General features: G+C 43.2%; 5 protein-coding genes across 6 annotated transcripts; 2 read left to right on the forward strand and 3 right to left on the reverse strand.

Annotated features, from left to right (window-relative positions):
• The first annotated feature begins 699 nt into the window (after window positions 1-699).
• chmp3 (charged multivesicular body protein 3) lies at window positions 700-2,782 on the forward strand. The gene is made up of 6 exons (XM_056590252.1): window positions 700-851; window positions 1,379-1,439; window positions 1,575-1,754; window positions 1,903-2,024; window positions 2,326-2,440; window positions 2,643-2,782. The coding sequence occupies exons 1-6, from the start codon at window positions 807-809 to the stop codon at window positions 2,780-2,782; spliced, it is 663 nt and encodes a 220-aa protein (XP_056446227.1). The 5' UTR covers window positions 700-806.
• A 1,222-nt stretch (window positions 2,783-4,004) lies between these two features.
• On the forward strand, window positions 4,005-10,879 carry reep1 (receptor accessory protein 1). Its single transcript, XM_056590251.1, has 8 exons — window positions 4,005-4,090; window positions 5,355-5,427; window positions 5,525-5,601; window positions 5,768-5,888; window positions 6,155-6,268; window positions 6,702-6,858; window positions 7,980-8,236; window positions 8,813-10,879. The coding sequence occupies exons 1-8, from the start codon at window positions 4,059-4,061 to the stop codon at window positions 8,870-8,872; spliced, it is 891 nt and encodes a 296-aa protein (XP_056446226.1). The 5' UTR covers window positions 4,005-4,058; the 3' UTR covers window positions 8,873-10,879.
• A 104-nt stretch (window positions 10,880-10,983) lies between these two features.
• mrpl35 (mitochondrial ribosomal protein L35) lies at window positions 10,984-12,447 on the reverse strand. The gene is made up of 4 exons (XM_056590253.1): window positions 12,345-12,447; window positions 11,856-12,015; window positions 11,604-11,748; window positions 10,984-11,436 (listed from the first exon to the last, which is right to left on the reverse strand). The coding sequence occupies exons 1-4, from the start codon at window positions 12,373-12,375 to the stop codon at window positions 11,248-11,250; spliced, it is 525 nt and encodes a 174-aa protein (XP_056446228.1). The 5' UTR covers window positions 12,376-12,447; the 3' UTR covers window positions 10,984-11,247.
• A 903-nt stretch (window positions 12,448-13,350) lies between these two features.
• On the reverse strand, window positions 13,351-19,546 carry si:dkey-21a6.5 (signal peptide, CUB and EGF-like domain-containing protein 2). 2 transcript variants are annotated; one of them, XM_056591267.1, is made up of 9 exons: window positions 19,319-19,546; window positions 18,328-18,504; window positions 17,439-17,577; window positions 16,948-17,036; window positions 16,477-16,540; window positions 15,723-15,811; window positions 15,444-15,556; window positions 15,104-15,260; window positions 13,351-14,375 (listed from the first exon to the last, which is right to left on the reverse strand). In XM_056591267.1, exons 1-9 carry the CDS (start codon window positions 19,365-19,367, stop codon window positions 14,218-14,220), a joined length of 1,035 nt encoding a protein of 344 aa, XP_056447242.1. In that variant the 5' UTR covers window positions 19,368-19,546; the 3' UTR covers window positions 13,351-14,217. The 2 variants fall into 2 exon arrangements, with proteins under 2 accessions (XP_056447242.1, XP_056447244.1); XM_056591269.1 differs by lacking the exon at window positions 19,319-19,546 and adding an exon at window positions 18,600-19,302.
• Window positions 19,547-19,677: 131 nt separating this feature from the next.
• On the reverse strand, window positions 19,678-24,469 carry cfap99 (cilia and flagella associated protein 99). The gene is made up of 13 exons (XM_056591266.1): window positions 24,220-24,469; window positions 23,902-24,046; window positions 23,712-23,806; window positions 23,482-23,594; window positions 23,190-23,367; window positions 22,979-23,020; window positions 22,570-22,658; window positions 21,705-21,909; window positions 21,072-21,213; window positions 20,812-20,963; window positions 20,519-20,724; window positions 20,025-20,220; window positions 19,678-19,880 (listed from the first exon to the last, which is right to left on the reverse strand). Exons 1-13 carry the CDS (start codon window positions 24,394-24,396, stop codon window positions 19,803-19,805), a joined length of 1,818 nt encoding a protein of 605 aa, XP_056447241.1. The 5' UTR covers window positions 24,397-24,469; the 3' UTR covers window positions 19,678-19,802.
• Between the last annotated feature and the right edge of the window lie 110 nt (window positions 24,470-24,579).

Here is a 24,579-nt window from a genome sequence, read left to right on the forward strand (position 1 = left end):
GTAATAATAAAAAGCTATACAGTTTGTGCATGAATGAGCAAAATATGGACCGTTGAATTTGCAGATGTTCACAGTATTGAGTATGCAATATGCATAGTCCAGAGAAATAAACGCTAATGGGACGCAGTAAGATAGGTGAGGAGATGTAATGGTAATGCAACGGGTGTCTTTGTGGACGGGTATACATAACCTGTGTGTGTGTGTGTGTGTGTGTGTGTGTGTGTGTGTGTGTGTGTGTGTGTGTGTGTGTGTGTGTGTGTGTGTGTGTGTGTGTGTGTGTGTGTGTGTGTGTGTGTGTGTGTGTGAGACAGAGAGGCGCGCGCATGTGCGTGCGCGTGTGGGTTAGTAAATCGCTTTAAAAGATTTTAACTAGGTAAAAATCAAGATAATCGGAATTACCAATGCGAAACTATGTTCAGAATTTGACATTGATCTTAGTCTTGGTTAATTTGTATTGTCATTTATAATATTGTTAAATAGTAGTCTAAATATTTCCATAAAAAAGGTCCAGATATCTCCTAAAAATAAAAGGATTTTAGCTTTTTCCCAGACTAGAATAGGCAGTTGCTGTTTTTAAATGTAGATGTAACTGAAATTATTATGGGACTCATATACCTATGGTGTGTTAACTAGTCTATACTCTATAAACTATATATTATTATAGAGCTATAACTCTATAAACTCTGATGGTGCCAGACTGTCCTGAGGTGGGCGGGGCTCGGGTTCGCCATGGAACATCAGGAACAGGAAGAGCCAGTGGAATACTTCAGGTAGCAGTTAGCTAGTCATTTAACTTAAAGGCTACGATGGGTCTGTTCGGAAGAACACAAGAGAAACCACCAAAAGACCTGGTGAGTTTAGGATTTTGAGGGGATTTTTGAGCTTGTACATACCCAGGATTTGAACACCGATGCTCAAAGGATCTCCGTCAGAACGGGGTGGTGTGTAAGCTATCTAACCGCTAAGCTAACTGTCGCTCCCTGGCTAGTTGGATTCTTCCAAACTGTTGCTGCTTTTTGCTAGCTTACCAGTTAGCATCCTTTTAACATTCACCTTAACCTTATAAAGAAATCACTTTACACCTCTAACTCTCACATATGCACAAACATACTTATTTTATTTTATGTCCGCGTTACTTTAATCACGCAACACTTTTATATTTTGAGCACCGATAAGCAGTTAGCCTGCTATACATTCCAGCTAACACAGATCAGCTATCAGATGTAAACAAACTATATTTTGTCAGCTTTTAGCAAATGTCGTGATCTGATAAAGTAGTGTACAGACTTTGACTCGATATTCTGAACAATATGCAGTAGTAGCAGTGGCTCGTTATATTCACAACTCGTTACATATTCAAAATATCCTCCTTTTTCAGATAAATGAATGGTCGCTCAAAATCAGAAAGGAAATGCGAGTGATTGACAGACAAATTCGAGGTGAGCCTCTAAAGTTTATATATCTCTGCTCTTAATTTTTCTAAAATCTAAATTTCTATGTATTGTTAACGTAAGACGATAGGCATATAGGGTTCTGAACTCATGAAATGTAAAGATAATCCCATCGCTTTCCAGACATTCAGAGGGAAGAGGAAAAAGTCAAAAGATCCATCAAAGATGCCGGCAAGAAAGGCCAGAGAGATGTGTGCATCATCCTCGCCAAAGAGTTGATCCAGTCACGGCGGGCCGTCAGTAAACTCTATGCCTCCAAAGCTCAAATGAACTCCGTACTGCTCAGCATGAAGAATCAGCTTGGTACGTGTGTGAAGAAAACAGTTTATGTTGGCTAGATTCATGTGTTGTTATTTATTTTTATGTGCCTCATTTCTGGCTCCTATTTGTGTTTATCCTCTTGAGGATAAAACTAAGTGCTGATGTCTAATGTCTCTCTGTGTGATCCCAGCTGTGGTGCGTGTTGCTGGAGCCCTTCAGAAAAGCACGGAGGTTATGAAAGCCATGCAGAACCTCGTCAAGATCCCGGAGATCCAGGCCACCATGAGGGACCTTTCAAAGGAGATGATGAAGGTCCAAAAGCTGCACAAACAGTAGTTTAACTAGTAGTCTAGTTGTTGCACTTCTTAATGCGTTGAGGCTTTTCAACGAAAGAAATGCAATGAAGTAAATCAAAATCATAGTCCGGTTTAAAGGCACACAAAATAATTTATAAAAATATGATCAATGATATGGATAACAACATCACTACTACAACTACTAATTCTCAAATAATAATGATAAACAATAATGCTAATAGGAGCATTATGCCTATCGGTTTACAGCCATTATTATTATAAAATGGACTCAAAAAAGTGTGTTTTCTATCTCCTAGGCTGGCATTATTGAGGAAATGATGGAAGACACGTTTGAAAGCATGGAGGACGGGGAGGACATGGAGGAGGCAGCAGAGGAGGAGGTGGACAAGATCCTCTTTGACATCACAGCCGGTATGTGTGGCAATCCGCTAAACAACAAACAAGCAGCTGCAAACCATGAGTCATTAGTTATAATCGTATTAAGTACGATGCATCAAGTAGTGATGTATGATGTTGATATGCAATACGAGCGTGATCTCCATGATAATTGTTGAGACTCTTTTCTACATAGAAAACCAAACAATCGTGAACTGTTGTGTATGTGCTCCGTTAGGTGCCCTTGGAAAGGCGCCCAGCAAAGTCACAGATGCCTTGCCAGAGATGGAGGCCCAGGGGGCCACCGCCGCCTCGGAGGACGAGTCAGAGGAGGACATTGAGGAGATGCAGTCGAGGTTGGCCGCCTTGAGGAGCTAGAGCCCTCCGTCCGTCCCGCTGCCAACTTTTTCTGCTCGCCCCCCCAAAAGGACAGAGACTACTTTGGTTTACCTGGAATCTTTGCTTGTTTATCGTCTGCCTACGTTTATCTGGGGTCATGTGTGCTTTTTGCTAAGGCTTTCCTGTGTGTATAACATTTTCCGTTTTTTTTTTGTTTTTGTTTTTTTTAAAGTCGATGCAGCCGGAGCTTAATGCCATCCTGACTTTAGGTGGGGGCAGGTTATGCCAACGCTTATTATCCAAAGCATGGTTTGAACACCATATCACAAGACTTAAGAAGTGGTATTTTATAAAGCAGTATAGAAAGCCTGCAGACAGAAACACATTATTGTGCTTATTTATAATAGTGGTGATGGTCTCGCACTCTTTTCCAAAAACTAACTAGAACCGCAGCTGGGTTGTTCTTCATTAAGTCTTTATCTGCGTTTAATAGCCAATTCCTTTTTGTTTGAATCTGCCTACCATATCTGGAACTATTGGATCTTTCAGTAGTTATTTTCTGTACAGTCAAAATGTATCTATATTAATTGTGGACCTATGTGGATGCAAGTACACTTGTTGGAATAACACACATATAATTGTGTGAGGGATTTAAGACATTAGGAATCATCATGTGGTTCATTTGATTCATGTCCCCAAATGCCCTAAATCTACATTTTGGTGAGATGTGTGGAAAATGAAATGTTTGGTTGGAAATGAGACCCTGTGTGTGTTGTTCTTTTCCTTCAATCACTCGGTGTAATTGCGCTGGGAGGAGCAGAAAAGAAAGGTTGCCTCTTTTATGAAAGTGGAAGAAGAGATTTGTTACCTGAAAGCCACAGAATTCCCTACAGCCAGTAACTCGATCCTGCCCTAATTCTCTTTCTGCCGTCTGGAGTCCCAACGTAGAACCGAGGTTCATGAAATATCAAGCATTTTGTGAAATGTACAGGGCTTCCACTATTTTCTAGCGACGCAAGTAAATCATACCGTAGTAATTGTGTGGAGGCCTATGATATAAATAACAATGTCAACCAGCAGTAACAAAGTACACTCTAATCTTCCGTCTGGACATTAAGTATTATGAAGTCGTGGTTTTGTTTTTCTTATGCATGACAACAATGCCATCTATGGTTGAAGGTTATTATGGACCATCCACTGTTTATTCTGCACGTTCTTGGCTGCGTGCGCCTCGAGCGACGCGCCTGTCCGCTGGTGGAGCGCCAGTCAGGAACTCCTCCCCGCAGACGGAGCGTTCGCTCGGCTACACAGCGCGATGGTCTCGTGGATTATTTCCAGACTTGTGGTGTAAGTAATATTATATTTTTCGATAATAATTTTCTTGTCATTTAAGCAGACAAGAAACACGGTTTATTTCGATGTGTGTTATATAGGCCACCCGTTCATTGGCCAGGTGCAGCCCATCAGTCGCTTTATATGGCTACAGAGACGTGGTCGTATTTCTAGTACAATAAAGCATGACTCGGGTGTTTCAGAGGACCTGTGTGCTGATTTTTTATTTGCAAGTAGATTTCTTTCTAACTAGGCGATATTTTTATTTCAACAAGAGGCAGCCCATTAAATGACGAGCATGCAATGCCATTGTTGTTCAAAAGCAGACAAAAGGCTGACAGGATTGTAGGGGAATGTCAAATCATGAGTAGGGCTATGATGTGTTAGAATATCGCTGATATAGAGATATAGGGTGGCCTATCCCATAAACCGCGGATTTCACCCCATGAGAGGTGACCGAAACCCGATGTGATCATTTGAGGGGTCTGGTATTGTGAAAACAAAGGGATGGGTTCGCCTTCTCTAGTTACAATTCAACTGCTACTTTTAATATTAAGATTAGGGCTGTAGGTTTCATATAGCATCGATTCACTCTATAATAATATAATGGTATTTCATGAACCATTGCCATGATCAGTTGTATTTCTTCTTGTGGTTTTCGACCAGCGTCTTGATAGATTGTAGGCTATCGTTTTATACAGGCCTACTAAGTAATAGCACGTAGGCCTACACATCTACAAGCTCGTTGCCTACGCCAATTAAATTTAGATTACAATATCCTGTTACAAGCACGTTGGCGTATTCGGTTCCGGCTGGGCAACACTGTCACTGGGGGCCAGTTTGAGATGTTCGACTTTGGGACAAAATAACATATTTCTGCTTCGAGCAGCCCTGTCAAGTCTATTTGACAGTCAATGACTCTTGTTGTCATGTTTGAGAGGTCTGTCGTGGCAGTGATGTTCTCATGCCAGGCCAACGTGGTGCAATTTTATGTAGGGCAGTAATTTGATCAGGTCACGCTCACAGCTGTTGCTGAGCCGTTGAACTCGTGGGTCTGCCCTCCAGTCCTGTGGCTGGACTGGAGTCAGCAGCGCAGGTGTGTCTCAACTCGACGCAACACAACTTGTCCATAACACAAATGAAGGCCATATTTTGGTTTTTGCGTTTAACTATAAACGTGGTAACATATTCCTGGTGTTTTAGTGTAGTCGGTCTGGGTTCAGTTTAGAGATTTTGATAATGTGTACACAACATGGCTGATATGTTTCTTATCTTGCAGACTTGTATTTGGGACACTATACCCTGCATACTCATCGTATAAGGCGGTAAAGTCGAAAGACGTTAAAGAATATGTAAGTTTATCACTGCTATGCTTCATAATCCCATACGACATGAAGCGCTTTTGTAAGTCATTTGTTATTGTAAATGATTTTCCTTGTTCTGTTACAGGTAAAATGGATGATGTATTGGATAATATTTGCCTTATTTACCGCTGCAGAAGTATTTACGGACATGTTTCTATGTTGGTAAGGGGTATTTCTTCTGAATAACAGCAAACGTCAACCATTGTATATTTTTTAAAGGTCACTGTCGTGTCAAACAATGAATACTCGTAGAGATAGTACAACGTCAACAGGGAAGGAGGAAAGGTGACCTTAGAGGTGCTTAATCATTGTACTTTCTTCCCTGCAGGATCCCCTTCTATTATGAGCTGAAGATAGCCTTCGTGGTGTGGCTGCTGTCCCCATACACAAAGGGAGCCAGCGTGCTCTACAGGAAATTCGTTCATCCCACGCTTTCCTCTAAAGAGAAGGTGACCGGCCCATCACTGTGTTCAACCTGCCTTTCCCTTCCTTTTCCCCTTCCTCAAGCAAGGCCCAGGGAGATCCACAGTGATGACATATGTACCATCATGTCCTTTATGTTTCATCCACTTTGTGTTTGGAGCTAGACGATAACTGATGATTCAGAAGAATCATGATCTTCATATGGTTTCTCTTGGGCCCCATCAGCAGAGAGACAGTGTTGTTTTGTCTCTTATAAATCATTGTATTCATTTGTTGTGTGTGTCGGTTGCAGGACATTGATGAGTACCTCTGCCAGGCCAAGGACAAAAGCTATGACACCCTGGTGCATTTTGGGAGGAAAGGGTTGAACGTGGCAGCTGCGGCGGCCGTCATGGCAGCGTCAAAGGTAGTGCTGAGCCCGGGCATTTCAGCTGCGCTGTCCAGCAGACGGCTTGTTGTTCATCCTGTTGTCCCTTTTCTTTTTGTTTGTGAAATGTTGTAGTTGAAAGCCACTTGAATGGGGATTCTGTTCTTTGTGGACTATCAATAGGAGAAAACAACTCTATGGGTGTGGTTTTGTGTGTGTGTGTGTGTGTGTGTGTGTGTGTGTGTGTGTGTGTGTGTGTGTGTGTGTGTGTGTGTGTGTGTGTGTGTGTGTGTGTGTGTGTGTGTGTGTGTGTGTGTTTCAAATTTCAAATGTTATTATCCAGTAATACACAAAGGTGGAACTCCTCTGAGTTTTCCTGGTGAGTGTTCTCCTGGAATGGCGGCTGTCCACCGTTTGTTTACCCACAGCAGCTGTGACACCTGAGGCTGCTCTGTGTGCCCCTCCCCTCCAGGGTCAGGGCGTCCTGTCTGATAGGCTGAGGAGCTTCAGCATGCAGGACCTGTCGTCCTGCCAGGCGGACCCAGACTCGGTCGACGGGGAACACGAGTCGGCGTCGCAGCACCGGGCGCGGTCCATGATGCGCAGCAAGTCAGAGAGTTACAGCAAAGGTGGGGAAAAGTGTCTTTCTACTGACCAATAAGGGGGCAGAAAAGATCACACGCCTGAGGTGCAGTCTCAACCGGTGATAACCGGGTCTGGTGTCGGGGTGAGGGCTCTCAGTGCTCACATGTCAGCATGCTGTCATACGGTGGGTGCTGTCATTATATGGCCCATTAATAGGAGATCAGCCTTAGCCTCCTGTGGTATCTGAATACCGTACTGGGCGAGGTGGCTTTACAAAAGCACACAGATATAACATCTGCAGATATGAGGCATGCCTTTGCCCTCCAGGTTCCTCCCTCAACCTGAAGCCTACTTCCTGTCTGTTACAGGCTGACAGCCACAAGTCGCCACAGTGCAGCTTATGTACATAGTAACCATCAAATTAAGTTGTACCTTGAGCTCGTTCCATGTTATGAGAAAATGTTTGGGTTTAACAGCTTTTTACTGCTGTACATAGTGTACACGTAAGACTGCTGTTCAATTATTTATGCCTTTCAGCCTCGCTTTTTATCTTGAAATACAATAATTTGTTGACAAGAAGACTGCAATTGTTGCTTTGAAAATCGTTGCACAACCTGAACTATATATTCTAACTGAATTACAATTAACTTTTAGCTTGACAAGTAACTTAAAAAGATTAATTATTATTTTTCATTTTAGGTAAATATTCAAAAAGGGCAAATGATACTAAACACAATACATCTGAGGACAACCTTTCGTCCAAAACTAACTATGTAACCCAACTAAGTTATACTAAAACAAATGAAACACAATTCGGTATGTGTTAACCCTCCTGTCCACGTGAAGCAGAGGGAGAGGTGGTCTGCGCCCGCGGTAATGAAGTCCAGGGAGGTCACAGGTCACAGGCCTGAGGCACTCATTAGAATATGGGTTTGGTTTACGAGTTTCTAATGAACTATTTTTCTTTTGCTCTCCTGTGTCACCGAGCAGTTTTCCAACCATTAAGATGGAAATCAATCATAAATCCGCCCACCACGTGTTGCAACCCTCCAGCAATCACAGGGAAAATCTGGGAATGGCGCTCCCACTTTAAAAGGGCAGATGCCGTGTTTCTGTGTCCCGTCCTGTTCTTGACCCCTCTGGCCGTCCTCTTCCATGGCACCAGGGCAGGAGGATTTTGACATGGCTGAATATGAGGTCTTGGAGCACTGTAGCACCGAGGAGCTGCAGTCCCAGACTCTCTGGCCCTCTAACCTCCAGGCTGAGCCTACCACCACTACCCCCTGGCCCTCTCCACCCTCTGCCTCCCCCACCCAGGGCCCTGCTCCCCAGAAACAGGAGGAGGGGGAGGACGTGGGGAGAGGGGTGCAGGTGGGGTCACGCTCACCCCAGCTAAAGCAGATTAAGAAGAAGGCCCCGGAGGTACTGCCCGTTTAATAACACGGCTGTCCTGCTGCTGCCTGATTGTAAATGAGCACACATAAGGAGTGCGATTAACCGACTCACTCCCTAATGTGTCCTGTTGTGCGTCCAACTAAATCATGACGAGGCCCGGAACTCCTTAATCTGGGACTCGGGATGCTTGGTGTGCCACTGAATGAAGTGCATGAGCTAAAATCTTTTCTACTGGGGATCTTTTGTTTGATTACAAGAACTCACAGGTAGGGAGGTGACCACTGGAAAACACCTCTGATGGGTTTCTGGCGGACAAACGGACTGATTCTGCTTGTAGTTCAATTCAAAAACAACTATATATATATAGTATACTAATTTTACGTTTAAAATTAGAAACAGATGACATGACAAACCGTATTCTCTGCCAACCTGTCCACTCCATCCTTTCTTAATATAGCGCTTGCTTGCATCTGTCACACTCAACTATGGATTTGAAAATGATACTAAATGTTATTTTAAATCACTAGTCGTTCTTTGTTAACTCAACGCCTTCTGCCCTCTCTTTTTTTAAACCCCATCTATATTTGTCTCCTCTCCTTTTAGCCTCCTCCTAAAGTCTTAAGGCCGCTCACAAGATCCAGGAGTGCCCTTTCTTCACAATGAAGCCATGTGGAACCCGAGTCCAGACTTCTTCAGCTGCCTTCACTGCAAAACAAAAAAATGTAAAACAAATACAGAGGAAAAATTGTGTATGGCCAAAAGCTACATATATTAAGCAGACTTGTTATGGAGTAGGGTAACCAAAGTGACTTAAGACCCTTGTGTGTTTATAAATACCCTGAGGGACTTGCTTTTAGAAAAAAAAAAAAAAGGAGGTGTCTGAGACTGATGCTGGTCACAAGAATGGATGATTTTCATGCCGACGGACATCTGGATTTTATGTTGGTGGTTATTGTGCTCTGTGTGTATGTGTGTGTGTGTGTGTGTGTCTGTACATCTCATGTGATTCGCATCGCATTTGTTTGGTTGTTTTTATATCAGTTGCATGGTTGATCTTCCTTGACCTTTGTCCACTGACTTGATTGTCGCTGATTAACAGAAAGTATTGGTCGGATGTCATGTCAGAAATGGTCAGTGACAAAGTCCCACCTGAAGAGTAGTGCGGTCCCAGTTATGGAGTAGCTGCTGCAGAGACCCCCAGGTCAACCCGTTGCAATGAACTGATTCTGATACCTGCTGACTTTAGAGATCTCCACTACTAAGTGCTGCTCTACTTAAATGTAATCAGTATGGATACTATTTTAGTTGGTCAAGCAGTGACATGCCAATGGGGTCTAAGGCAACCAGATTAGTACTGGCGATTGTCAACAGCCTTGAAAAGCTAATTGGAAAAAACATGTTCCATACTTCCACTCTGGGCTGCAGTATTTTTATCTAATTGCACTCGTTATATGATTACAAATATTGTCCTTAATATGAAGGAAGAGACTAAATGGATGGCAAGAAATGGCTGGTCGTCTCAACCGATAAATGCACCATTATATCTGTGTATTACATGTGTTTATTAAATGCATAATAGCAATGTTAAAAGTATGTGTTAAAAGATCTGTGAAACTGTTTTGAGTAGTAATTCAAATCAGATTCACACTTTGTCAAATCTAATCACAATTTCTGTTATTTTTCTGATTTAAAATTAAGATTTGTATGAACAGTTGGAAAACGGTTTATGTATACATCAAAAAGATTTACTATATGTATATATCAAAGATATATGAACATCCTTCATTAAGAAACACTGTGTTACAAGTCACCGAGCAATTAAAAACCCATGGGTCTTCTATTAATTTTATGAACACAAGATCACACAAATATTTGTATCGTTTGGTAGGTTTCCGATTACTTTTCGATGGTTCAAATTGTGTATTTCTTTTTTCTAGTGAGAGGTGATCTGTTTGGCTCCTGATGTCGCACTGCTGAATTTAGTTGATTAACCTCTGGCTAAATGGTTTTACACTCTCTGACGAATGAGTCTGTCCAAGATGGCAGGATTTTAATCAAGCAATCCTGTCATTTACTGTATCTTATCGAGGCGGTTGGAAGTTTGAAACAAAAGCTTCTCAGGTACCACTGTTCTGTTTACACCATGATTTACTCTAATGTCGTAGAGCTGTTATGCACACACAATTTCTTTCCATAGCTCAATGGTGGAAACTGCAGGTCTTTTCTGTGTTCAAGAAGCTCTGAAATCTGTTGCATTAGTCGTCTTTTTCCTATAATCAAGAAATTCATAAAGTAAAACAAAATAACTAGATCATTGCTATGAACCAGATTTGTATACATCTGAATCATATGCATTTATCATTGCATGATTATTTGTTTAAGTGAAAAAGTGTGAACCTGTTTTTGGCCTTATCACGCATTACTGATAGACATTTTGTAATCATTTAATTTAGTGTTTTCTGGAATAAATGTATACATCTTATTTAACATATATATAAACAACATAGCATACAATCTTTTCTGGCAGGCCAGAATGTCAGCAGTCTTTAAAACTAAAGGACTCTAAAGGAGTAATGTGCATGGCTATCCATTTATTGTTACGCTTCTGTTGTTGAATTGACATACAGCCATTAAATATGACAACTGAACCTGTTTGTGTATTAATCCATGATTTTCTAAAATGCAAACGAGGGAAAGTTATTACATTTTCTGCTGACATTCTTAATGACAGCTGTATTAGCAGGGAAGGCAGAGGTACAAGTTAGCTCAACTCTGATAAGAAAAGATCAATAATGAGATTGAGTGATCTGTTTATTTGACCTTGGACCAGCCAACACATGTTGTGAGGATACAAACAGCTTAACCAGGGGAGTTAATACTTAAATATAAAAGTTAAAACATTTAACTCAAACACTTTAATTCTGTCTCTGATGCCATACGACATGACCAAGTGTTTACGTAAGTATGGAAGACAATCTTTCCTTCTTTCATACAATAACTTTATTACACCATAATCAAAGACAATATACACACAGGATTTATACTTTCAGGTTGACACGATCATGGTATTTAAAGTAGGGATCATCAAGGTACCAGTTTCTTCTCTTCCAGAATGGACCGGTCATTTTATCCAGCATCTTGCTCTGCGTCTTGTTACAGAACACATGCTGCCTCAATCTGTACCGTCTGGCAGGCATCTTCTTCCATAGTTTCTTCTTGTATCCAGCCTATTTATTGAAAGAAAGAAGGGAAAATGTTAGTATATTTGAATATATATATATACACATTATGTAACTATCCTCTTGCTTTAGGAGTTATCAGAATAACGTATTTATTTTGGCACAGTATTCGTTTCTTGATATGTCCACTGCAGAAACTATGATTCATCATGTACCTGCCGTCTGACCCAGAGACCACAATGGAGCCTCAGGAACCGCTTCACCACGGACCTCACGGTCTTCTTCTTTCCCTTACGCAGCCCAAAGTAGGTCAGGGTTCGGCATGGCTGCAGACCCAAACTAGGAAGCAGAGGTGTGACACTGAAAAGATAGGAAATAAATACCATTTATTTACATAGTTCAAATCACTTCCGGTGTCAGCACACAATCTTTCAGTGCGGTGGTGTCCTTTGTAGGACAGTGTTTACCGTTGCAAAATGCCACCTTGGGTTGGGAGACATGAATGAAGAGCCGGAGAAGCCCTGATAGTAGCGGCAGCAAATATCGGAGATGTCTGGGGTCGCGTTAGGGTAGAAAACTGTCCAATCTTGGCTGCCCTGGCGCAGGTCATCAGAGGTCTCAACAGGCCTATGCAACACAGGTTTATTAAAGTAGCAAATATAAAGTAAAATAAAGCAGATCTTTACCATGGATCGGAAGGATGGAACGGATTTTAGGAAACTAGGGAAATTTAGGAAACCTGGAAAGTAACACTACAAATTAATTAATATTGACAGGACATGGTATTGAGGGTTGCATGCATTAGCTTTGTAGCTGCATAGCTAAAACATGTGATAAGGTAAATGACAGTGATAGTCTCTTTAGTTGCTTGTATTATTTCATAAATGTCGAAATACATTGGACCCGTTTTATTATGAAAGCTCCCAGAGAACATATACATTTTGAGAAATACGTACCGGGGACCTTCCTCACCAAGGCCGCCGCCATGTTTATTCTATGCCTACTACGGGAAGCTCAAAGGACAAGCTGCACGGTTTTGTTAAAATGTTTTGTGCGCTCATCATCATCATCTCTATTTAACCAGGTAGAAATTCATTGGGATTAGAATCTCTTTTACGAGAATGACCTGGCCAAGAAGGCAGCACCATGATAAAATAAACAGTCACATAAATTCTCACAAACCACACTCAGCACCATTCAATGTACAGTACAAAATAGGATAAGCGACATAACTATTTATATGAAATAATACGACTATGTGAAATAATAATTTAAAAAAAAACATATATATATATATGTATATATATGCTTTTTTTATTTTATTTTTTTAATTATATATATATATATATATATATATATATATATATATATATATATATATATATATATATATATATTTATATATTAAAAAAAAGTGCAACTGCTTGAAAAAAAAAAAAAAATATATATATATATATATATATATATATATATATATATATATATTTGCAAGCAGTTGCACTTTCCAAAAGTACTATCTTCCCTGTCCTTTAGCATTGCATTGAATTCTCCTAAGGTAACCATGCAGCTGTGACAGCTTCAGGTCCTTTTGTACAGTGTTCCTGGCAGAGGGCGTGGCATATTTAAAGGCCTTTTTCCCCAACTCAGTTCTAGCCGAGGGAAAAAACATCTGTAACACATCTTTAGAGCGCAAACCATAATTACCTTTGTTTGCAGACATGTATACACATAAATAAGAGGGGACCAGTCCAATGAGACACTTATAAATAAAAAACAACCAGTGTGAGAGTCTGCGTGCAGAGAGCGATGGATATTTTGCAGTGGCATATAGGGTACAATGATGGACACGATTTCCACAGCCAGTTAAAAATCGCAGAGCACAGTGGTAGACAGTATCCAATTTTTTGAGGTACTGTTCTGGTGCGTTCATAAATAGCAGCTCGTCTAGAGGTCGAAATGATTTTCATGTAAGGCATTACATTGCTTTAAAGTATATAGCCTTTTTATTTATTTTTTATGAAAATATATTCGTATTGTAGTTGTAGTAGTTTAATTAAGACATTGATAAGATACACTTTATGTTTCAATGTGTAATTATTTGACATTCCAAAGACAATTTTGCAACAACAAATGCAGAAACAGCCCACCACAACCACATAGTATCCTCAGTCAAAAACTCTGTACAGTTTTAATACCTTCTTTGTTCAACCGATAAACAGATTGCATAGTGCAAGTTAAACTGTGGTCCAGCCCGAGGTGATAGCTTTGTAATTGTTTTCATTAAAACACACAAGCATCTTTTTAAATATGACAGATGACAAATACTAAACAAAAAAAACATTCAACTTCAGGTACTGCAATCAAATGCATAAAAAATGACTTTGTAGCCTACAACCAAAAGCTAACAACCAAAGCAGAAACACCTAGCAAATCTGCAGCGATGCGAGTGCAATTAAACACATTAAATTAATTCAGAGAAACAAAGTGCACAACATAAGACAGCGTTTGCAGACATAGAGAATGTCCTCATCAAACTTCACAACAGAGTCTAGACTCCTTCGCCTAAGATACAAAAAGGGATCGTTTCAATAATCGAATAAAATAACTACAACAGTGTCAGTCAACGAAACATGGAACATTTTCAGTAAAAAGTACCACAAAAGAATAATATTCCACATAGTATTCAAATCAACAAAGCTGGGCGTTCAGGACATGTTCTTCGTCCACAGCAGTGGCATAAGCAGATACAAACGCAGCGCCTCCGTGTGGCCGTCTAGTGAGGACCGGTCCGGAACATACGGGCGTCCCACCGCGACCGCCGGGTGTTCATCACCAGCCAGCGTACACGGGTTCTGCGTCGCAGGGCATGCCGTGGTAGCGGCCCTGAGGACGTTCCTTGCGGAGCAGCGGGGCACGGGCGGCGGACAGCTCGCTGTCCGTGTCTCTCCGTCGACGGAGGACCAGCAGGATGACTAAGAGGAAGGCCACTGGGAACACATTGAACCGGGTTGGTTTTTTTAAAATCAGACACAAAACTCCCATCGTTTATTGAGGCGGGATGAGGCCCAGGAGGTAGAGCGGGTTGGTCTGTAACCGGAAGGTTGCTAGTTCGATCCCTGTCTCCCCCTCGGTGAATGTCGAGGTGTCCCTGAGCAAGACACCTCTCCCTAACTGCTCCTGACAAGCTGGCTGTTGCAAGCATGGTTGACACCGTTGTTGGTGTTTGAATGTGTGCATGAATGGGTGAATGTTAGGCGATATTCTAAAGCGATTTGAGTGGCCGCTGGTTAGAAAAGTGATATTAATATTGTCTATATCTACATAGGATTATTACAAGTACTGCACCTTCTTTGGTCTTCTCCATTTAGTGTGGGTTAATGCTGTGTATATCTTATGCATATTAATACAAAATCCTCTGGTTTAAGGACAAAGTATGATACACATTCATGTTTTGTGCATTTCTTTGTTTTAGAATTTTGTCTGGGTCCGTATGCCATTTAGTAGATAATTTAGGCTTAGGTTTTATCAATGTGTGGGCAAGGCACTCCTTACATCCAAACCATTAGAGCCAGTATAACCAGTATAAGCAGTCATCCAATGTAAAACAAAAGATTCTGCGGGCAATGTTGACCTCCTAAATAATACAATTTCCGATTTTGTGAATCAAATAAAGATATCAACTCGACAATCCTAGTACTTTTTCCACGCTACTCACCCCCTACACCGATGACTAGCAGAGCGATGGTGACCGGGGCGAGCTCACATGTTTCCCCTGACTTGCGGAAGAACGTCTCCATGCAGTAGCTGGGGGAGCTGCTCCCCGCTGGACAGAAGGCGTCGTCGGGGCAGAGGATGGGGCTCACATCGGGACTCTAGTAAAAAGGACCAACTGTTGATGGCAGTCTGACGGCCACAGCATAGAGCCAACAAATGCGTTGAGCACCCTCTAGTGTTGAATAGGAAAATGGCCGAAATCCAAAACATGGGACGTCAATAAACCTCTAAACCTAAACACAATATTATATTTGCTGTTATCTAAGCGGGTTAACACTCACAGGACAGTAGTGGTTTTCAGGGCAGATGTCACAGTTCTCCCTGCCCCAGTGGATCTGGAAGAATCCACTGCTGCAGATTTGACACATCATCTGATGTGCTGCCTTGTGCATGCCTGTCCAAAAAAACCAGAACAAAACATTTGAATATCTTTACCTCATGCATGAGTCCCCTTGGCCATCATCACTGGGGAAACAATCGACAGTTAAACATATTTGACAGCTGTTAACAATAATACAGTCTGTTGCTATATCGTTTTTTAAAATAAAATCCACAGTTACCTGGCCGACATTGAGTGCAATCCTTTGAGGCCAACAGAAGGGATTCTGTGCCGACAGGACAGACGGGGCACTCCGCACAGTTAGAGGAGCTATTGGAAGAGGAAGTGTAAAAAAAAAAGTTAGATTGGAACGTGTATTTCAGATTAGACTATGAAGCACAAAGCAGCGACTGATGTGAGATAAAGGAGCTGCTGGAAACAAGAGCAGATACGCCCGTAACTAGCAGGTACCAAAAAATGAACTTTTCAATAGACAAGAAAATGTAATTAAGCTGCCTGTTGACTTAATGATTGTCTGAGCCAAAGCTATTTCTATTCTGTTGACCAGATGTTCCCAATTAAACTGGACAACAGACCATAGATAGACGTTCAAGAGTTTCGGGAATTTAAGGGAGAATTCCTGTCTACCTTAAAGCTAACTTTTGATAGGTTGTTTTGATCTATCCATGGTATAAGCCCTTAAGCTATGTTCGGTTTGAATGTATCTTAGCCCTTCTAGACAAAGCAGGGGTTCAAATCATCATACTGCCAGCGTCGACCTCCAACCCAAAATATCAGGAAAGCTAAATCCTCCTCAGCTTCCCTGAAGCATAACTTCTGACAGTATTTTGGTCTCCGCTGTATCCATGCAACCGCTTTGATTGTTAGGTTCCAGGAAGCAGAACCATGAGCAATGGGCATGTGATGCGGTACAAACAGAACTAATCATGGCAGACAGGCGGGGGGGAGGTGGGGAAGTCCTCTGGGCAGCTTACTTGCAGAAGGTTCCCTGAAGACACGGGTTACATGAGCTGGAAGCTGGCTGAGATGAGAAGAAGCCTGAAAAATATAAAACAGATCTGATTTGAACATGTGTTGATTCTGCTGAAGTCAACAGCCACCGATGTGCGTATCAGTCGTGGTCAGGAGAACGGGAGATCGTATTAATCGATTGTTACATTTTGGATAGAAATATGATGCATGCATCTACGTCATCCTAATCCTACACTACGAATCATCCATCTTTTGTTATCCATTTGCTTTCCTCACCTTTTCTCTACGGACCAAATTTATTCACTGATGATTATAATTGTATTAAACATTGAGAAGTAAAAATACGTTCCATTTAACCTTTAATTTAAAGGGTTATGCGTGGTTAATGCATTGGATGATAAGCAGACTCCAGTGCAAACAGTATCCCATATTGTAGCCCTAGTGGGTCTACGGGGTGCTGCTGGGGCCCAGACCTGGGGTGCAGCTCCGGCAGGAGTCCGCCCCGGTGATGTTGCCAGCAGAACCGCGCGGGCAGGGCTGGCAGGTGGAGCCGCCCGTCACGCTACGAGAACCAGACGACAAGGGACAGGAAGTGTGTCGTTAGCATCATCACAGGAGGAGGAGCATCCTCATCTTATCCTAGCTGTTGTAGACGGGGAAGGCATTAACCTAGCAGTTGTTTCTATGGATATCTTGAATCTACCGACAGCGAAATATTGTGGTTTATTTTTCTTCTGATAAATGTACTTATTATAAGTAGCTTTGGATAAAAGCGGCTGCTAAATGCCCTAAATATAAATGTCAGTGTACAGTTCAACAATTCACAGATCAGTGGTCAATAAATAGATGCAAGCCAGCATCAATACATGGTCAGTTTTTGGAGCAATAATGACTACATTTTTGTGCGTATTTGCGACGTGTATATTAGATGAATATGGGACATATGTTTGGGGTAGGCGGTTACTTTGAGAAGAGGCCCAGCCCACAGGGCAGACACTGCTGCCGGCCAGCCAGCGGCTGAAAGAAGCCTCTGGCGCACAGGAGACAGGCCCCAGGGAACAGGCAGGACCCCAGGTCTGGACAACAGGAGCACATCAGGGTCCCTGGAGACAACCACAGGGCCTTGAGCTTCACCACCTCAGCTCCTATACCATATCACTGCCTGCCTTCCTCGGTCAAGCAGCAATCTTTAAGTATTTGTGTTATTTGCCACGCGGCTAGGCTACGTAGCAAACATCAGGACAGGGTTTTAAGTCAACAGGGCTGCACCTGTTTCAAGTGAGCGTTCATCGGGCCCAGACAATCCCTGGGTTACGAAGACATGAGACAGCGACAGCTGATAAGATTGACAGTGACAGGGCTCTATCGACAGGGCTCTTTTGTCAGGGATGTATTGGCAGAGCTCTATTTGCAGGGCTATATTGGCAGGGCACTATTAAAAGGGCTCTATTGACAGGGCTCAGTCGACGGGGCTCCTTTGACAGGGCTCTATTGACGGTGTTGGCGTTCATTGGAGAGTTATTCTAAAATGTTGTACTGTAAGCTTAGCACAGTTGCACATTTTTGCAGAATCCTGCTCCCTAATGTGCACCTCCATTATGCCCTCAAATAATAGAAACGGTTGTTTCTGTTTGTTTGGAAGCCAGCAGCAACCATCTCATGAATGATACCAAGAGCTAAATTTAATTACCCGACATGTTGAATTCAGTTGATAAAGTGATACACAACACAGGGTTTCAAAGACATATATAATATAGGACTGTCCACTAGAGCTGGGTAAAAATGGGATTTAATTTGCAAGCATCCACAACACTGGGGAAGGTTAGCCACCAGTCCCAGCCGCTGAACCTCACCGTTGTCATAGTGGGACCCTGGAACACAGACCTCGCAGGTCGAGGAGTTGAGACCAGTGCAGCTCGGGGGGAGGGTGCTGAGCATCATGGGAGTTGCAGTCACATCAGTCGTGTTCTCACTGATGGCTGTGGTGCTCACCACGGCTGGAGCGAGTGTTGTCTGGGATACCACCATGCCTGAGAAAAAAGTGAATGTTTTTTATTTAGTTAAATTTCTTACTTGTGATGTCGCATACATTAGAGCATTGTATGAACGTTGGCTCAAAACAAACCCAGCCTCTTAATTGACGATCTCAAGGAGATGGGAAACAGAAGGTATTCTGATTCAAGGCAGATGCGTCTCCTGACTAGGCGAGATGTGCCCCGTGATACCGAGAAGAATTTGGCACGGAATGCCTTTGTGTATTTTAACGTTTTGTACCAGTTCAACGTCTTAAAAACATTTTATACACCTAGTTAGTTGGAGAAAAACGAACAAGCCAGTGGCTGATCTGCACAGATGCAATATTGTGGTAATAATCACATTAGCTGCTTAACTGCTTGGTCGAGTAAGGGCTGACCTCTTCAAGAAATGTAATTATTCAGAATGAGGGGTCATATGATTCCTCTAGGTCGGCTCTAACTTGGTGCATATTGTTCCTCAAGCAGCTCAACGTAATCCTTTGTTTGGGGAAACATTTAAAATGGTAAGAAAAAGTATGTTAAGACATCAGTAGGCTATGAGAAAATAAACATAAAATCTATGATTTAACTTAAGTTTAATTATAAATCCCATTCATGTATAGAAATAAGATTTATTTAAACTTGCTTTAAGACTTCTTCTAAAAAACACATTTGTAACCATTGTTAAATAACGTGACAACACTACCCTGACGCTGACAAATGTATCAATTAAATAAATAGATGATCCAGTCAGTGACCACTTTTGAACTGTGTCATCATTACTGAACTGAACCCAATAACTTAACATAACTCAAAATAACAAACGTACCTAGAAGGCAGGCGGCAGCAATCGTGGTCAAGATTCCCCAACATTCCATGCTCCGGCTAGTAGAAGTTGAACCGCCAGACGATGTTATAGAATTTCATCCCTCACAATTTGCCTGTACTTTACAGAGGTGGTTGGTGAATCAGGACTGAATCCGAACCCGGCAAGCGCTCTCTCCTCGGTGTCATATGACAACATGTACATCATGTGATTTTACTTAGGCGAAGACTGAGCAGGAAGAGAGCAGAATGGGCTGGATGTTGACAGGAATGTATTTACATCTTACAGACAGCAGGGGCACTATAGGTGACAAACAATGATAACATGCGACACATAATCTGTGGGGCCCTCATACCGTTACAAATACAGAAACAAAAGTATTCCTTAATTCCTGATAACTGATACGAATACAATTATAACAACATAATAATAATAACATTGAACTTAAATAGCAGGGAAAACGTCCATGCTGTTTTTTTTATTCATTTCATTTGATGTGCATCTTCTGTAACTGCCGCTCTAAGCTTCTCTCTAGCTCAGCCCAGCGTTCTTCCTCCGGTTTTTCCTGGAAAAGTTTTCACAGTTAAAATAATGAACGGACAACACTGAGCTATTAACGGCACGATACACTGGAAACGAACTACAACTCTACATCCAACTCAATAAAAGAAAGTGTGCTGCCCTACATGCTGATGGGTTTCATCGTCACCTGCTGGTATTGGCTATTCTTCACGTTAGACGCCCCCTCGGTCACTTTTGGCCTGACGCCCGCACTTGGTCTCAGCCTCTGCCGTTCCTTCTGTTTCTCCTGCAGGACCTTCTGCAGCGCCCGCACCCTCTCATCCTCGAGCACCGTCTGCTGCAGAGCACTCTGTCTCGACATCTTCTCCTTCTTCTCCTCCTTCCTGCCACCCATTTACATTTACATTTAGGGCATTTAGTACAATTGTCAGGAGGAGAAACAATGTATCGCCATTCATCCAACAAACATACCTGTACGCTTTTTTTGTACTTTTTCCTCAGTTAACACTTTATTCCTTTAATACTGCAAACACTTCGCTGACAATAAACCTTTCTCACATTCACACAAAATTGGGTCACAATAGTTGCATTCAATGTGGCTTAGGGCTTAGCTGGGTCCTTCTCAAAGGGAGTAGACCTGCCCCGTGGCTCCGCTCAGTGTGGCTCTGCGTCCGCCCTGACCTGAGTGCGGTGGCCTGCGCCAGGGCCTTGCTGTGGAGGTCGATGGCCTCCAGGTGCTCCTGCAGCAGCTGCTCCTTGTCCCGCTTCTCCCCCAGGATCCGCTCCCGTCTCTGGCCCCGCTCGCGGCCCTCGGCCTCCCTCTGGAGGGACAGCCGCGCCCTCAGCTCCGCCGGGGACATCTCCCCCAGCAGGCCGTGACCCGCCGTCTGGGTGAACGACCACAGAGAGCAGAGGGCTCGTACGTCGGCTCGGTTCCGGTGTCTGGCGTGGGGGTGAAATGAAGTGGGACTCACCTCCGTCTCGTCCACAAACTTGTGTCTGATGGGACGCACAGACTCGATGGCTCGGGTCTCCTGGATGAGGTTGAACTGCCTGAAGAGCTCCTCCTGCTCCTGCTCCATCGCCTGCCGGAGGAGCTCCTGCTTCTGCTGTGAGACTTCTTTCACTGCGCGCGGTCGACGACAGAAACAAGAAGTTTGTTAACGGCGGCGAGGTGTGGAGGACAGGAGGGGAGAGATGCTGGTCTGGGTCGGGGCGGAGCGGAAGGACTCACCGATGTCCTGCTTCTTCTCCTGCAGTCTTGCCATGGCCGCCTTGGAGTTCTTGTGTCCATCGGACACCGCCTGCCTCAGCTCCCTGGTCTCCGTCTCCTCCCGCAGCCTCTTCTCGGCCTGTTTCTGCAGCAGCTGCGTGGACTGGGATTTGAGAAGCAGCGAATCATCAGTGACGTCGCTCGCTTGGGGAGTGGGGAGGGGGCGGCAGTCATAAACAGGACCGACCGAACGGGGTTTGGTGGTTTCACGTTTACATCCTGTCGTTAAGCACTTTCTGCCCCTTTCATCCAAAGGGACTCTGGGATGATGCTGGTTAAGAGTCAAAGTATACATTCAAATTTCAGTAACAACGATGATAACGGCCAAATACAGACCGGACAAAAATGCTGTAACAGCAAACTGGGTGAATTATGCAAGTGTGTATACACGGTGTAGAGTATAGAGATGATCCCAGCACATCATGACATTACCTTTGCCAAAACTCTTCCTCGGCCCAACAAACATTTGATGTATCTGAAAAATTCTACAATTTACAACGGGATTAGTTGTTTGCAATACTCTAGCAGCCCTTCGAGCATGCAGAGTGCAGGGAGGCTTTGTCCGGGTACAGGTGAGAGGGGGCCCAGACCCACCTCTTCTTTCTGCAGCTGGGCGGTCCTCTGGTTGCGCTCCATGAGGTGGCCGCGGGCTGTGGCCCCCTTGGTGTGGCTGATGCGTCCCTCCAGGCGCCGGCACTCCAGCTGGGCCTGCTGCCCCTGGAGGTCCCGATCCTGCATCTCCTTCTGCCAGCGCAGGAAGGAGGAGGGCTCATGCTGCCCCTCCACCAGGCGCTCCAGTCTGGGGTGGAGACACACACACACACACACACACACGCATAGACGCACACAACCACATACACGCGCCCATGCACACACACCCAGATGCGCGCACACATACACATACACATGGACACATATACAAGCACACGCCCGAGCACACACGCGCGCACACACACACACACACACACACACACACACACACACACACACACACACACACACACACACACACACACACACACACACACACACGTATACAGATGCAGATACACATGCACACACATGCATGCACGCAGACACGCAGACACATGCACACACACACAGACACACATACACACACACACACACACACACACACACACACACACACACACACACGCACGCACGCACGCACACACACACACACACACAGGTACATAAGCATACAAAATCCAAACATCAGGCTTAGAAAAAGTTCAAAATAAAGTAGTCTTAACATGTAATAAATCACTTTTGCTTATGAAAGTACAAACAATTCTAATGGCAGGACATTTGGCCATTCATGAGCAGGTACAGGTAGGGAACAAGGTAAAGAGATCTCAATTCGAGGTTGATGGTTAGTGAACCAGCCTCGTAACTGTTGTGGGTTTGAGTGACGGCTCTTTTGGTTTCAATGGTAACGTGCCATCATGGGCTTCACCTTTTCAGTTCCTGCTCCACTTTGTGGTTGTACAGGGCTGCTCTCCGCAAGATGGCTGTGTTGTTGAGCTTCATAGGGTAGTTGTTAGTCTGCAAAGGAGCCAAGACAAGGACGCATACGCACGCACATGAGCACACACACACAAACACACACGCACACACGCATACATAGACACACAAACACACGCACGCGCCCACACACACACACACACACACACGCACACACACACACACACACACACACACACACACACACACACACACACACACACACACACACACACACACACACACACACAGAATAGATTCATTCATCATTCTCTAAAAATACAAATATTATGTCAACAAGTCCTTGTTGACATAATAGAATAAATAGGAGTTGATAACTAACATACAGCAAACCCTCATACCTCTGTAACTTCGTTTGGAGCCCTGTAAGTACTATTTGGAACCTAGATATGAAAAAAAAAATATTCAGTCAAGAACAAATTACAGCATTTTTGCCATTTTATTTTGGATCAGAGTTGAAGAGATGGATAGATGGATGGATGGAATTTTGGATGGAAAGATACTTGAAACATCGTGGATGGGATATTAAGGACGTAAGTAAATCCGACTTGCAGGTGGGTGTTTTTCTTGTTGTGGAATGGGCTCCGGCATCGGCAGAGCCCGGGGCTTAGGCTGGGTAAGGCAGAACTCCTGAGGCACCGTGGTTCTCGCCGAAGCACCCTTCGCCTGACCCTTGCAGGACATTTCAACGCTAAGCTTTTCCATAAGGACGTCGATCTCCGGGCACCACCTAGTGGTCGGAAAATATATATTTATGTATTAATGTTTTCATTAAAAAACAACAACGGTTGATACGCATTCATTGAGAACGGCTATACTGCAGAGCACTTCGACTTCTCCTCACCTTAGCAATGGCGTAATCCAGTTGGTTTCTACATGAGAAGCGTCATATATCTGAATCCACTCCCCTTGGATCCAGGTAGTTAGGTTTGTGACATTGAAGAAGAAACTCACGAGCTTACCCAAAGGAAACAAATGCAGTTACTGAGACCAGTTCAATAGCATATTGTCCTCAACTTTTTTTAATTGAAGTTATTTGCATTGCAACAGATTGTTTCAGACATATTTTCTCACTTTCTGTATCTTTTTTAAGTCCAGAGATTTGACAATGTTTCCAAAGCGTTTGAGTCCTAGGTCATCCAGACAGAAGGTGGCCAGGTAACAGATAACTGTTGAATTACAAAACACATTGACACTCAGATAAACATGTGTCTTACAGTGTCGTCTACTTGTTGAAAACAATCTCAAATTGCTCTCAACTCACCAACATACTGGCTTCGATCTCCTCTCCTTAAGCAGTGTCCGTGTTGATCATAGAACCGTTTAACGACTACGTCCAGCAGCTTTTTAAATTCCATACAGCCCGAGAAAATGTCAAGGATGAACGTCTTATCCAGATCATTGATATTCTGAAATAATGGTTTATTATGGGTTATAGATTTGCTGTCATTTAAGGAGGTGTTACACGCACACACACACACACACGCACACGCGCACGCACACGCGCACGCACACGCGCACGCACACGCGCACGCACACGCGCACGCGCGAGCGCACGCACACGCACAAACAGATACAGTACCTCCATAGCGTTTGTTGCATCTTCTATGAAGTAATCCAGACATTGTTTTCTAGGGTCAAAATTGTCAAGCAGCATAATCGCCTGCTTGACCAGAAGTCCACAATTTGAGGCCATTGTATTGGATCCAGCATCTATATCATGCGAACACACAGAACATTCCCGAATTAAAAGGATCATACATGACGAGATCAAAGCTGGTTCATTCTTACCTATATATTTGTGTCAAGACATTAGGGAGGTTATACCCACACCACGAATCACCCATAAACTGGCTGTGTTGTTTAGACGTTGCCTAGCAACAAAGAAATTGAAAAAAACAAAACTGACTGTCATCTGATTTTGTTCAAACTGTTTTTTTAA

This window comes from Gadus chalcogrammus, chromosome 5 (genome assembly GCF_026213295.1).
Source record: "Gadus chalcogrammus isolate NIFS_2021 chromosome 5, NIFS_Gcha_1.0, whole genome shotgun sequence".
Taxonomy (NCBI): Eukaryota; Metazoa; Chordata; class Actinopteri; order Gadiformes; family Gadidae; genus Gadus; species Gadus chalcogrammus.

What these genes read in the sequence shown, in the direction of transcription:
- chmp3 (XM_056590252.1), top strand. Translation starts at nt 807, where the DNA reads ATGGGTCTGTTCGGAAGAACACAAGAGAAACCACCAAAAGACCTG. An exon ending in AGAAACCACCAAAAGACCTG is followed by an intron (nt 852 to 1,378) that starts GTGAGTTTAGGA and finishes CTCCTTTTTCAG; the next exon opens with ATAAATGAATGGTCGCTCAA. An exon ending in CCTCTTTGACATCACAGCCG is followed by an intron (nt 2,441 to 2,642) that starts GTATGTGTGGCA and finishes GTGCTCCGTTAG; the next exon opens with GTGCCCTTGGAAAGGCGCCC.
- reep1 (XM_056590251.1), top strand. Translation starts at nt 4,059, where the DNA reads ATGGTCTCGTGGATTATTTCCAGACTTGTGGT. An exon ending in ATTATTTCCAGACTTGTGGT is followed by an intron (nt 4,091 to 5,354) that starts GTAAGTAATATT and finishes CTTATCTTGCAG; the next exon opens with ACTTGTATTTGGGACACTAT. An exon ending in TTAAGAAGAAGGCCCCGGAG is followed by an intron (nt 8,237 to 8,812) that starts GTACTGCCCGTT and finishes CTCTCCTTTTAG; the next exon opens with CCTCCTCCTAAAGTCTTAAG.
- mrpl35 (XM_056590253.1), bottom strand. Translation starts at nt 12,375, where the DNA reads ATGGCGGCGGCCTTGGTGAGGAAGGTCCCCG. An exon ending in CTTGGTGAGGAAGGTCCCCG is followed by an intron (nt 12,016 to 12,344) that starts GTACGTATTTCT and finishes TGTGTTGCATAG; the next exon opens with GCCTGTTGAGACCTCTGATG. An exon ending in CAAGGTGGCATTTTGCAACG is followed by an intron (nt 11,749 to 11,855) that starts GTAAACACTGTC and finishes CTATCTTTTCAG; the next exon opens with TGTCACACCTCTGCTTCCTA.
- si:dkey-21a6.5 (XM_056591267.1), bottom strand. Translation starts at nt 19,367, where the DNA reads ATGGAATGTTGGGGAATCTTGACCACGATTGCTGCCGCCTGCCTTCTA. An exon ending in CTGCCGGAGCTGCACCCCAG is followed by an intron (nt 16,541 to 16,947) that starts GTCTGGGCCCCA and finishes TATATTTTTCAG; the next exon opens with GCTTCTTCTCATCTCAGCCA. An exon ending in CTTCAGGGAACCTTCTGCAA is followed by an intron (nt 15,812 to 16,476) that starts GTAAGCTGCCCA and finishes CTCTTCCAATAG; the next exon opens with CTCCTCTAACTGTGCGGAGT.
- cfap99 (XM_056591266.1), bottom strand. Translation starts at nt 24,396, where the DNA reads ATGATCCTTTTAATTCGGGAATGTTCTGTGTGTTCGCATGATATAGAT. An exon ending in GCGCAGGCCACCGCACTCAG is followed by an intron (nt 20,221 to 20,518) that starts GTCAGGGCGGAC and finishes AATGGGTGGCAG; the next exon opens with GAAGGAGGAGAAGAAGGAGA. An exon ending in AGAATAGCCAATACCAGCAG is followed by an intron (nt 19,881 to 20,024) that starts GTGACGATGAAA and finishes AAACTTTTCCAG; the next exon opens with GAAAAACCGGAGGAAGAACG.